Consider the following 13428-nt stretch of genomic DNA (forward strand, 5'->3'; position numbering starts at 1 on the left):
GATCCACCCTGGTTTAATAGCCATGTTAGAAGAGTGCTAGGTAAACAAAGAGCATTTCATCTCAGATTCATTAGAAGTAAAAACCTAGCTGACAAACAAAAGCTGAACGAAGCGAAAATGAGTGTAAAGAGAGCAATGAGAGAAGCATTCAATGATTTTGAAAGTAAGACGTTGTCAGCCGACCTGAGCAAAACCCCAAGAGATTTGCGTCGTATGTAAAGTCAGTGAATCAAATGAGTCAAAATCATCTACTCATTCTCTCAGTGACCACACTGGCACAGAAATGGAAGATAACAGAGAGAAGGCCGAAATGATGGATTTGGTCTGCCGAAGTTGTTTCACCGTGGAAGATCGTAACACTGTCCCTCCTTTCAATCACTGTGCGAACATCAAAATGGCAGATATTGAGATAACCGATCGCGGAATTGAAAAGCAGCTACAATCGCTTAGTAGTGGGAAGGCATTAGGACCAGGCGAGATACCTATAAGATTCTATAAAGCTTATGCGAAAGAACTTGCTCCCCTTCTAGCAGTAATTTATCGTAGATCGCTTGAGCAACGAAAGATACCTCATGACTGGAAAAAGATACAGGTCATTCCTGTTTTTAGGAAAGGCCATAAGACAGATCCACAATTATAGACCTATATTGTTGCCATCAATCTGTTGTAAAATTGTGGAACATGTTTTATGCTCAAGAATTTTGATGTTTTTGGAAAATGAACATCTCTATAAAAATCAACATGGATTCCACAAATAGAGATCCTGCAAAACTCAGCTTGCTCTGTTCGTCTGTGAGATCCACAGCACAGTGGACAACGGCGGTCAGGTTGATGTGTTCCTTGATTTCAGTAAGGCATTTGACACTGTCCTGCATTGCTGTTTAATGAAAGAAAATACTAGCTTATGGAGTATCGGAGCAGACTTGCATTTGGATTCAATACTTTGTGCATGTGTGTGAATTCCTAAGGGAGTTAAAGACTTTCTTGCAGGTAGAACTCAACGTGTTGCTCTTAACAGAACAAAATCAACAGATGTAAAGGCAATATCCAGAGTGTCATAGGACCATTGCTGTTTATAATGTATATATAAATAATCTAATAGAAAGCATCAGATGCTCTTTAAGGCTATGTGCAGGTGATGCAGTTGTGTATGCCAAAGAAGCAACACCAGAAGATAGTAAAAATTTGCAGAATGACCTGCAGAGAATTGGTGAATGGTGCAGGCTCTTGCAGTTGACCCTGAACATAAATAAATGTTACATATTGTGCTTACATAGGAAAAGAAATCCACGAGTGTACAGGTACACTATGGGTGACAAACAGCTGGAGACAGCATCTGCGATAAAATATCTAGGCGTAACTATCCAGAGCGACCTTACGTTGAATGACTTTATAAAACAGATAGTCGGAAAAGCAGACAACACACTGAAATTCATCAGCGAATCGTAAGGAAATGTAACTCCACCATGAAAGAGGTGGCTTAAAAGATGCTTGTTCGCCAGATTCTTGAGTATTGTTCATCCATCTGGGAACCCTATGAGGTAGGACTGTTAGAGGAGATAGAGAAGATCCAAAGACCGGCGCATTTCGCAATGGGATTGTTTAGCTGGCAAGAGAGTGTTATGGAGATACTAAACAAACTCCACTGGCAGACGTTACAAGAGAGGGGTTGTGCATCATGGAGAGAATTACTATTGAAATTTCGGGATAGCACTTTTCAGGAGGAGTTGGGGAACGTATTACTTCCCCCCACATACATCTTGCATATTGACCATGAGAAGAAAATTCGAGAAATTAGAGCTAATACAGAGGCTTACCGACAATCGTTCTTCCCACGCACTGTTTGCAAGTAGAACAGGTTGGAGGGATCAGATAGTGGTACCGAAAGTACCCTCCGCCACACACCATTAGGTGGCTTGCGGAGTATTGTGTATATGCAGATGAAATTTCCTACCCTATTTTTGTCCCATCTGAGTGTGTGCAAAGTTTTTAGTGTAGTGCTATGATGTAAAATCCAGTGTGTGATCATAAATGAGGATAGAGCTAGAGCAGGCAGATGAAAAGGATGAAAAATTGCTTAGCTGTTGAGCAAAATTCCTTCCCACAACATGCATGTGTAATATTGACTGGGTTTGGTCATTGAGGAAGGAAAAGGGAGAAACTGGACTGGTAGGTTTTTGGAAATTTGTGCTGAGTAAGGAATGTGCAGAAGGAACATAGTGTGAAAGTGGTGTGAGTACAGGGGTAGGTAAAAAAACTGTTCATGACAGGAGATACAGGTGGGTAAAGTTTACAGTAGATAAGGTCCTGCTCTGAATCTTCCACCATTCCCCTGCAATCCACCCCCCCCCCCCCCCCTCCCCCACCCCATTCCTCTTCTAACTGTGTTCTGGATACACTTGTGTGTTCCACCCCAGGGCCATATTTTCAACACCCCTCCAACCTGTTCATACCTCATCTTTTCGGCTTGGATAGTGAAGCATGTTACCACACGACTACTGGGACACAGGCAGTTGAGCTGGCCAGTCTGGCTGTGGTTTCTAGGCAGTTTCCCACATCCCACTAAGTAAATAATGGGTGAGTACCCACATCCCACTTCACATACATGCTCACAAACATTAGGAAATGTTGAAACTTCCTGGCGGATTAAAACTGTGTGCCCGACTGAGACTCGAACTCGGGGCCTTTGCCTTTCGTGGGCAAGTGCTGTACCATCTGAGCTACCGAAGCACGACTCACGCCCGGTACTCACAGCTTTACTTCTGCCAGTATCTCGTCTCCTGCAAAACTTGCAGAACTAGCACTCCTGAAAGAAAGGATATTGCGGAGACATGGCTTAGCCACAGCCTGGGGGACGTTTCCAGAATGAGAAGTTTCATATCAGCGCACACTCCGCTGCAGAATGAAAATCTCATTCTGGATTAGGAAATGTTATCACAATTGCACATTAGATTACTCTAAACAGATGGGGTCTGCAGATTTCATTGGGGGGAGGGGGGGGGGTTGTGAATAAGAGACTGATGGTCATAGCTATTTAGTCTCTTTAAACTCACAATTATCATCAAAATCATCCCTCACCTCGGTCACACACATTCCATTTGTTCACTACCCTGACTCAAGTGAGCGCATGAACTGATATCTGTGCTTGTGGGTGGAGGGGGGAGGGGGGAACATTATTGATCGAATGTATGTACAAATGTTTAAGGAAACTACTTCTGCTTAGAATGCCTTTTGGCATCATTGAATTTTATTGTGAGAAAGTCTGAAAGTAATTTACGAGGGTTTACTGAAAAGTAATGCCTTCACCTTCGTAACTTTTCAACAGTTGGCAGCATTGGTATGCGGCAGGTACTGACGTGTTCCGCAGCCTCTTCTCTACAGTTCCAGTTAGCAGGAAGCCATAGCATTGAACGGTCATCTTGTTACGGTGTAAGGTATGGAACCATGCACAGATGGTCGTTGGTCAGTCAGTGTGATTTAAGCAATGTGCAGTCATTGAATTCCTGATAGCAGAAGGTGTCACCCCAAAGGAGATTCATCAGAGAATGAAAGTAGTTTATGGTGATTGTGTTGATGTGAGTACTGTGCGTCTTTGAGCGAGTAAGTTTAAAGATATTGAGGCACGAACATCTGACCTGCGTGACAGAGTTAGACGTCCTGTGACAGCAACCACCAAGTTTCACAAGCAAAATGTTGACAGATTGATTCAGGATGACCGCCGTATCACTCAGAGAAATTGTAAGCACAATCGGCATTTCACAAGAACATTGCTTGTCTATTGGAAGACCTTTGCATGATGGGTACCCCAGATGCTGACTCCCGAAATGAAAGTGCACAGACTTCATCGATCTGTGGTAACAAAAATTGTTGGACCATATCCAGGTACACTACCCCACTAATGTCTCTCTCAAGGAAAAAAAAAGGGGCCGTACACTTGGTTCTTGCCCAATGCACAAAAAACGTTCAGTTTAGGACTATCGCAAACATGTTGCAATGTTTGATGTGGATTCTCACTGCCACAAATCGTACAGTTGTGTGTGTTAACCTTGCCACTTAAGTGAAAAGTCAACTCGTCAGCAAAGAAGATTTTGCACAAGAAATGTTCATCCTCATTAAATGAGTTTAACATATTCACACAGAAGTTCTTTGCGAGCAATTTTCTCAGTCTTATTGCTTGTACGATTGTCAGTCTGTACGGTTTCAAATGCAATGGATTTCTCAACACACTCCAAATAGTTGTATGTGGGATTTAATGTTCGTGAGGAGCATGCCAGGTCGATTTCATAGGGCTGTTGACAAAATGTTGTCTCCGTCGTTCAACAAATTCGTCAGATGTGCTTGGACGACCTGATGATTTCCCATGCCTTAGTGAGCACCCTATTTTGACAAAACATTTATGCCGCTCAAAAATTGTAGGCCTGCTAGGAGGATCTTTAGCGTACTTGGTATGGAAATTACATTGAACTATTGTTGCCAACTGCGATTCTTCAAACCAAAACACACAGCTAGCACACTTGGGTGCAATGAAAGCAGCAATCTTTTATGCAACTGCCACTAGTACTCCTTACAGTGTGGTTATGCGCTGACGAACTACACGAAATGGAACTTGATGTATTTCCCTACAGACTGACACTAACAATGACAGCTTTAGGTACTATGAATTACTGTATATGAATTTTCAAATTTGTGAAGTCCTTTTTGAAACACTGTGTGTGTGTGTGTGTGTGTGTGTGTGTGTGTGTGTGTTCAGGCTTGTTTTAGGTAACCATTTTTGCCACAATTGCGTCGTGGTCACTGATGCCCGTTTCTATGTGGACATCCTCAAAAGAGATCAGGTCTGTTTGGTGCCATTAGATCCAATATGTTTCCATCATGGGTGAGGTGCCTAACTATTTGTTCTAGGTAGCTTTCAGAGAAGGCATATAGTACTGTTTCGAGGGTATCTTATTGAGCCCATCAGTAACAAAACTGTAACTTTCTTGATCTATAATTATTTCCAATGTGACATGGTAAGTGTAGTGTAGTGTAGTGTGTTGTTGTTTAGCGATGGATTGTTGTTGCGATGAGAGAGGATGGAAAGACTGAAATATGATGCCAGCACATGGTCTACTCTCAAACAGTGCACAGGGAGCTTCTAAGCCTAAAATCCCCATCCGACATGCTGATCAGTCTCACAAGCCATTACTCCAGAAGACATTGTGGAGAGTATTGAAATGTAACTCTGTGTATTGTCTCATAGTTTGCTGACTAGAAATTTTATTACAACACTGTAATAGAAATTCCTTTTCCCATCAGAATTTGAACAACATAACTTCAAATGAGGAGCCACCCACAAAAGTCCATAACTAATCGAGTCAGGTTAACTCACTGTGAAATTCATTTAGATCCTTTGCCCCCCCCTTTTTTTGGGGGGGGGGGGGGTAAATAATTCATCCCATTGGAATGACACAATTGACAAAGTATTTATTGTTTATCATCTACATATGTACCTTTTTATCATAAACTAATGATTTTTGTTTATTTACAGGAGATTAGACTACTTCATCCTGTCAGAGCAGCTCAAATCAAATGTTTGTGACAGTATAATACGCAGTGAGGTGTATGGCAGTGATCATTGCCCCATAACATTGCTGCTTCACATGGAGCAGTAGAACTCGTACATAAGACTGAAGCAGGCATGCCATCCAAGCCACGTCATCAGTTTCACATTATCATAAAGGATAGTTGTTTTACATTTGTAATGAGAAAAACTATGCTACAATGCAAAGGTGATACGGTACAATTGCCCTACATGTTTTTCCCCCTTGTGTAATGTGTAATTTTAAGATGGGTTTGAACCTGGCAAATAATAATAATTTGACAGTAGTAGTGCAGTGTTACACATTGACAAATGTGCTGATAATTGGGAGTCTCACCAAGTGGTTTATCAGCCAAGCTATTTTGTGTTATTACTGAACCTGAGTATATGTGACTGACTATTAAAATCATACAATAATATTGCAATATGTAATTGTACTGCCGTTACTCTAGTTGCACTGATTTTGAGGCTACAGATCTTGGCATTTGTTTAAAGTGTTATTAATGCAAGCCATATATTTTATATACTTGATCCCAGAGATGTTTGATCAAACTAAAATTTGGGCATTAATGTTTTCAAATTGTCATTGTTTCGAACTTTCCAGCAGATGGTTGCATTTTGTGCTGCCTGTTTATACAGGTACAAGAAAGAACACCGCTGCCAGTTTTAGTCTCCAGCAATTTATGTAATGTTTGATGATACTTTAATTTAGAATTTGTCATAAGGCTTAGAAGAATTACAAATAAAATTTTTATATAAAACTTATTGTTTGCATGTACTGGAAATAAATGTGTCCAGTTTAGTCATTATCGTAACTTAAATCTTCTCAAAAACAAGTTGAAGAAAACAGAGGATACTGATTTGGCTCCAACGCTTATAAATTTATTACTGATGACTCAAAGTTAACATGATTCGTGTAAAACTTGTATTTCTTCAAACTGGAGGCTGTTACTTCTTATCATAACCATTGGATTCCAGCATATGTAAGAAGAGATGATGCAATAAGTGTTTCATTGATCTATTTGTTTAACTGCTTAAACACCTGTAAGATTAGTATAAGATTCTAAAGTAAAAGGGAAGTCAGAGGATTTGGGGAGGGGTGTTACATCATTGTTGTGAGGATAGTTTTAACAGGACAGCAAGTGGTATTATCTTTACGAAAGCTCATCGCACACACATTGATATTGGTTACTGTAAGGGGGGGGGGGGGGGCAGCAGACTGGCACATTTAAAAGTAGACTAAGCTATTAGACTGTATCGTCCTTCTAAAACATAACACACACAACTCTGATGGCCCAGGGAAAGAAATGGCTAAGGACTTTGTTCAGTAGCTTAGTAATATCCAAAACAGTCAACTTCTAAATGTATTCTGTTGTTTAATACCTCTACGTGGTGAGCAGCAGTATATCCTAATAAATATTGTTATTCTTTTCCTGGGTTAAACTAATTAATGTGGTGCGCACACACACACACACACACACACACACACACACACACACACACACACAAAGGCTGACCGATCCATCGTCATTCTTCCGGCGGACAAGGGTTCAACGACCGTGGTACTTGATCGTCGGGAGCATGTGGCTGAGGGCTGCGTCAGCTTTCAGACAACACTACATACAAAGTTTGCCAAGGTAATCCCATTCCTGATGTCCAGGCTGAGCTTCAAGGAATCCTCAGAACCTTAGGCCCCCTGCAAAACCTTTCACCTGACTCCATCAACCTCCTAACCCCACCGGCACCCCGCACCCCTACCTTCTACCTAAAATTCACAAACCCAATCATCCCGGCCGCCCCATTGTAGCTGGTTACCAACCCCCACAGAAAGTATCTCTGCCTACGTAGATCAACACCTTCAACCCATTACATGCAGTCTCCCATCCTTCATCAAAGACGCCAACCACTTTCTCGTACGCCTGGAATCCTTACCCAATCTGTTACCCCCGGAAACCATCCTTGTAACAATTGATGCCACTTCCTAATACACAAATATTCTGCACGTCTAGGGCCTCGCTGCGATGGAGCACTTCCTTTCACGCCGATCACCTGCCACCCTACCTAAAACATCTTTCCTCATTACCTTAGCCAGCTTCATCCTGACCCACAACTTCTTCACTTTCGAAGGCCAGACATACCAACAATTAAAGGGAACAGCCATGGGTACCAGGATGGCCCCCTTGTACGCCAACCTATTTATGGGTCACTTAAAGGAAGCCTTCTTGGTTACCCAGGCTTGCCAACCCAAAGTTTGGTACAGATTTATTGATGACATTTTCATGATCTGGACTCACAGTGAAGAACAACTCCAGAATTTCCTCTCCAACCTCAACTCCTTTGGTTCCATCAGACTCACCTGGTCCTACTACAAATCCCATGCCACTCCGTCTGTCCAATGGCCAGCTTCACACGTCCGTCCACATCAAACCCACCAACAAGCAACAGTACCTCCATTATGACAGCTGCCACCCATTCCACATCAAACGGTCCCTTCCCTGCAGCCTAGGTCTTCGTGGCAAACGAATCTGCTCCAGTCCGGAATCCCAGAACCATTCCACCAACAACCTGAAAACAGCTTTCGCATCCCGCAACTACCCTCCCGACCTGGTACAGAAGCAAATAACCAGAGCTACTTCCTCATCCCCTCAAACCCAGAACCTCCCACAGAACCACCCCAAAAGTGCCCCACTTGTGACAGGATACTTTCCGGGACTGGATCAGACTCTGAATGTGGCTCTCCAGCAGGGATACGACTTCCTCAAATCCTGCCCTGAAATGAGATCCATCCTTCATGAAATCCTCCCCACTCCACCAAGAGTGTCTTTCCGCCGTCCACCTAACCTTCGTAACCTCTTAGTTCATCCCTTTGAAATCCCCAAACCACCTTCCCTACCCTCTGGCTCCTACCCTTGTAACCACCCCCGGTGTAAAACCTGTCCCATGCACCCTCCCACCACCACCTACTCCAGTCTTGTAACCCGGAAGGTGTACACGATCAAAGGCAGAGCAACGTGTGAAAGCACCCACGTGATTTACCAACTGACCTGCCTACACTGTGAAGCTTTCTATGTGGGAATGACCAGCAACAAGCTGTCCATTCGCATGAATGGACACAGGCAGACAGTGTTTGTTGGTAATGAGGATCACCCTGTGGCTAAACATGCTTTGGTGCACGGTCAGCACATCTTGGTACAGTGTTACACCGTCCGGGTTATCTGGATACTTCCCACTAACACCAACCTATCAGAACTCCGTAGATGGGAACTTGCCCTTCAATATATCCTCTCTTCCCGTTACCCACCAGGCCTCAACCTCCGCTAATTTCAAGTTGACTCCACTCATACCTCACCTGTCATTCAACAACATATTTGCCTCTGAACTTCCACCTCGACTGACATCTCTGCCCAAACTCTTTGCCTTTACATATGTCTGCTTGTGTCTGTATATGTGCTGAAAGATGTGTGTGTGTGTGTGTGTGTGTATGTGTGTGTGTGTGTGTGTGTGTGTGTATACCTGTCCTTTTTTCCCCCTAAGTCTTTCTGCTCCTGGGATTGGAATGACTCCTTAGCCTCTCTCTTAAAACCCACATCCTTTCGTCTTTCCCTCTTTCCTGCTGAAGCAACCGTTGGTTGCGAAAGCTTGAATTTTGTGTGTTTACCACATGGTTGATTGAACAACCACGGAAATTGTTAACAAGTCTTGCCTGTAGCAAGTCTGTGTTAAAAGTTACTAAAGATCTTTTTCCAACTCAACTGTTATTCACACCCCCCCCCCCCCCCACCCCTTCCAGTCACTACAATAGTCAAAGTTATAAAACAGCACGGAATAACGCAGAAGTTCCTTGGGGCTGCCATGTTCTTTCATTACAACTTCCTTGGCGCGACTGACAAGTACTTGTCAGTGCCGTTCGACCGCTGTGTCTACAGTTTTCTCACTTCACACTTTGGACCTGCACTCACAGACAGGTAACACGCAGTAGAGAGGCTCTCTCACACTTATATTCAAAATATCATGCATTCAAGACTGTAGAAGGCCGAGTGGTTCTAGAATTTGTGTGGAAATTCTCGAAACGCTACTTACACCCCTCCTCAGATCGAACACGTGATATTTTATGCATAATCACTATGTACAATAATCAATACTGTCAAACAATAACAATTCTCATTTTAACAGTATACATTTATTATGTAGGTTTTTATATACCTTTTTCACATCAGCGACAATCTCTTTCTCTCTCTCTTTCTTTTTTTTACTTTTATTTATTCCCCCCCCCCCCCCCCCCCCTCCCCCAAGCCCCACCCCCTCCATGGCACACGAGTGATCTTATTTTCTGTTCCCACTTCTTGTATTACCTTTTCCAAGTATGTACTCATTCATTATCTGTTGTAGTTTGGAGGAACTCTGGGGAACATGAAAGTGTTACTTTTGATGCCCGTAAACTTACATAAAACGTAAAAATGCTTGTTGTGCATAGAATTCAAACTTACCAGAATAATCCCTATAAAATGTGTGACTCCTGTCACAATACTGTCCCCTTCTCCTAGGATCAGTACCTATACCTTACATATAGGTTGACCTTTGAGAGCACGTCCTGTTTCCATTCTGATAGGTACACTCCTATATACAGCATCCCTATTTCTCAGGCGACAGGTCGTCCTATTTCCATGTAGGTATGCTTGCCCTTTGTTGTTGTTGTTGTTGTTGTTGTTGTTGTGGTCTTCAGTTCTGAGACTGGTTTGATGCAGTTCTCCATGCTACTGTATCCTGTGCAAGCTTTTTCATCTCCCAGTACCTACTGCAGCCTACATCCTTCTGAATCTGCTTAGTGTATTCATCTCTTGGTCTCCCTCTATGATTTTTACCCTCCACGCTGCCCTCCAATACTAAATTGGTGATCCCTTGATGCCTCAGAACATGTCCTACCAACCGATCCCTTCTTCTAGTCAAGTTGTGCCACAAGCTTCTCTTCTCCCCAATCCTATTCAATACCTCCTCATTAGTTATGTGATCTACCCATCTAATCTTCACCATTCTTCTGTAGCACCACATTTCAAAAGCTTCTATTCTCTTCTTGTCCAAACTATTTATCGTCCATATTTCACTTCCATACATGGCTACACTCCATACAAATACTTTCAGAAACGACTTCCTGAGACTTACATCTATACTCGACGTTAACAAATTTCTCTTCTTCAGAAATGCTTTCCTTGCCATTGCCAGTCTACATTTTATATCCTCTCTACTTCGACCATCATCAGTTATTTTGCTCCGCAAATAATTAAACTCCTTTACTACTTTAAGTGTCTCATTTCCTAATCTAATTCCCTCAGCATCACCTGACTTAATTCGACTACATTCCATTATCCTCGTTTTGCTTTTGTTGATGTTCACCTTATACCCTCCTTTCAAGACACTGTCCATTCCATTCAACTGCTCTTCCAAGTCCTTTGCTGTCTCTGACAGAATTATAATGTCATTGGCGAACCTTAAAGTTTTTATTTCTTCTCCATGGATTTTAATACCTACTCCGAATTTTTCTTTTGTTTCCTTTACTGCTTGCTCAATATACAGATTGAATAACATCGGGGAGAGGCTACAACCATGTCTCACTCCCTTCCCAACCACTGCTTCCCTTTCATGTCCCTCGACTCTTATAACTGCCATCTGGTTTCTGTACAAATTGTAAATAGCCTTTCGCTCCCTGTATTTTACCCTCGCCACCTTCAGAATTTGAAAGAGAGTATTCCAGTCAACATTGTCAAAAGTTTCCTCCAAGTCGACAAATGATAGAAATGTAGGTTTGCCTTTTCTTAATCTAGCTTCTAAGATAAGTCGTAGGGTCAGTATTGCATCACGTGTTCCCAAATTTTTACAGAATCCAAACTGATCTTCCCAGAGGTCGGCTTCCACCAGTTTTTCCATTCGTCTGTAAAGAAATCGTGTTATTATTTTGCAGCCGTGACTTATTAAACTGATAGTTCGGTAATTTTCACATCTGTCAACGCCTTCTTTCTTTGGGATTGGAATTATTATATTCTTCTTGAAGTCTGAGGATATTTCACCTGTTTCATACATCTTGCTCACCAGATGGTAGAGTTTTGTCAGGACTGGCTGTCCCAAGGCCGTCAGTAGTTCTAATGGAATGTTGTCTACTGCCGGGGCCTTGTTTCGACTTAAGCCTTTCAATGCTCTATCAAACTCTTCACGCAGTATCATATCTCCCATTTCATCCTCATCTACATCCTCTTCCCTTTCTACAATATTGCCCTCAAGTACAGTGCCCTTTTATAGACCCTCTATATACTCTTTCCACCTTTCTGCTTTCCCTTCTTTGCTTAGAACTGGGTTTCCATCTGATCACTTGAAATTCATACAAGTGGTTCTCTTTTCTCCAAAGATTTCTTTAATTTTCCTGTAGGCAGTATCTATCTTACCCCTAGTGAGACAAGCCTCTACATCCTTACATTTGTCCTCTAGCGATGCCTGCTTAGCCATTTTGCACTTCCTGTCGAATAAGTTTGTATTCCTTTTTGCCTGCTTCATTTACTGCATTTTTATATTTTCTCCTTTCATCAATTAAATTCAGTATTTCTTCTGTCACCCAAGGATTTCTACTAGCCCTCGTCTTTTTACGCACATTATCCTCTGCTGCCTTCGCTACTTCGTCCTTCAAAGCTACCCATTCTTCTTCTACTGTATTTCTTTCCCCCGTTCTTGTCAATTGTTCCCTAATGCTCTCCCTGTAGCTCTCTACAACCTCTGGTTCTTTCAGTTTATCCAGGTCCCATCTCCTTAAATTCCTACCTTTTTGCAGTTTCTTCAGTTATAATCTACAGTTCATAACCGCCTTCCCTACCCTCTGGCTCCTATCCTTGTAACCGCCACGTACGAAAGCACCCACGTAATTTACCAACTGACCTGCCTACACTGTGACACTTTCTATGTGGGAATGACCAGCAACAAACTGTCCATTCGCATGAATGGACACAGGCAGACAGTGTTTGTTGGTAATGAGGATCACCCTGTGGCTAAACATGCCTTGGTGCACGGCCAGCACATCTTGGCACAGTGTTACACCGTCAGGTTATCTGGATACTTCCCACTAACACCAACCTGTCAGAACTCCGGAGATGGGAACTTGCCCTTCAGTATATCCTCTCTTCTCGTTATCCGCCAGACCTCAGTCTCCACTAATTTCAATTTGCCACCGCCCATACCTCACCTGTCTTTCAACAACATCTTTGCCTCTGTACTTCCGCCTCGACAGACATCTCTGCCCAAACTCTTTTCCTTTACAAATGTCTGCTTGTGTCTCTGTATGTGTGGATGGATATGTGTGTGTGTGCGCGAGTGTATACCTGTCCTTTTTTCCCCCTAAGGTAAGTCTTTCCGCTCCCGGGATTGGAATGACTTTGAAGCAACCGTACTCCGAAGCAACCATTTGTTGCAAAAGCTTGAATTTTGTGTGTATGTTTTTGTTTCTATCAACCTCCCAGCACTTTCGTTTGGTAAGTCACATCATCTTTGTTTTTAGATATATTTTTCCCCGCGTGGAATGTTTCCCTCTATTTTATTTATATATATATATTAAACAAAGATGATGTAACTTACCAAACGAAAGCGTTAGTATGTTGATAGACACACAAATTCAAGCTTTCACAACTCACGGTTGCTTCATCAGGAAAGAGGGAAGTAGAGGGAAAGACGAAAGTATGTGGGTTTTAAGGGAGAGGGTAAGGAGTCATTCCAATCCCGGGAGCGGAAAGACTTACCTTAGGGGGGGGGGGGGGGGGGGGGGTGGTGAGAAGGACAGGTACACACACACATCCATCTGCACATATACAGACACA

At 42.6% G+C, this 13428-nt stretch overlaps 1 protein-coding gene across 5 annotated transcripts in view; it reads left to right on the forward strand.

The window, feature by feature from the left end:
- Positions 1-6339, forward strand: part of LOC126419931 (DNA-(apurinic or apyrimidinic site) endonuclease) — a 61817-nt gene extending 55478 nt beyond the window's left edge. For all 5 annotated transcript variants that reach the window (XM_050087224.1, XM_050087221.1, XM_050087220.1 and 2 more), the window contains exon 7: positions 5528-6339. In XM_050087224.1, the coding sequence (XP_049943181.1) occupies positions 5528-5651 (124 nt within the window). In that variant the 3' untranslated portion in view covers positions 5652-6339. The remainder of the gene's footprint in view (positions 1-5527) is intronic.
- Positions 6340-13428: the final 7089 nt, after the last annotated feature.

Source organism: Schistocerca serialis, chromosome 9 (assembly GCF_023864345.2).
Source record: "Schistocerca serialis cubense isolate TAMUIC-IGC-003099 chromosome 9, iqSchSeri2.2, whole genome shotgun sequence".
NCBI classification, from domain to species: Eukaryota; Metazoa; Arthropoda; class Insecta; order Orthoptera; family Acrididae; genus Schistocerca; species Schistocerca serialis.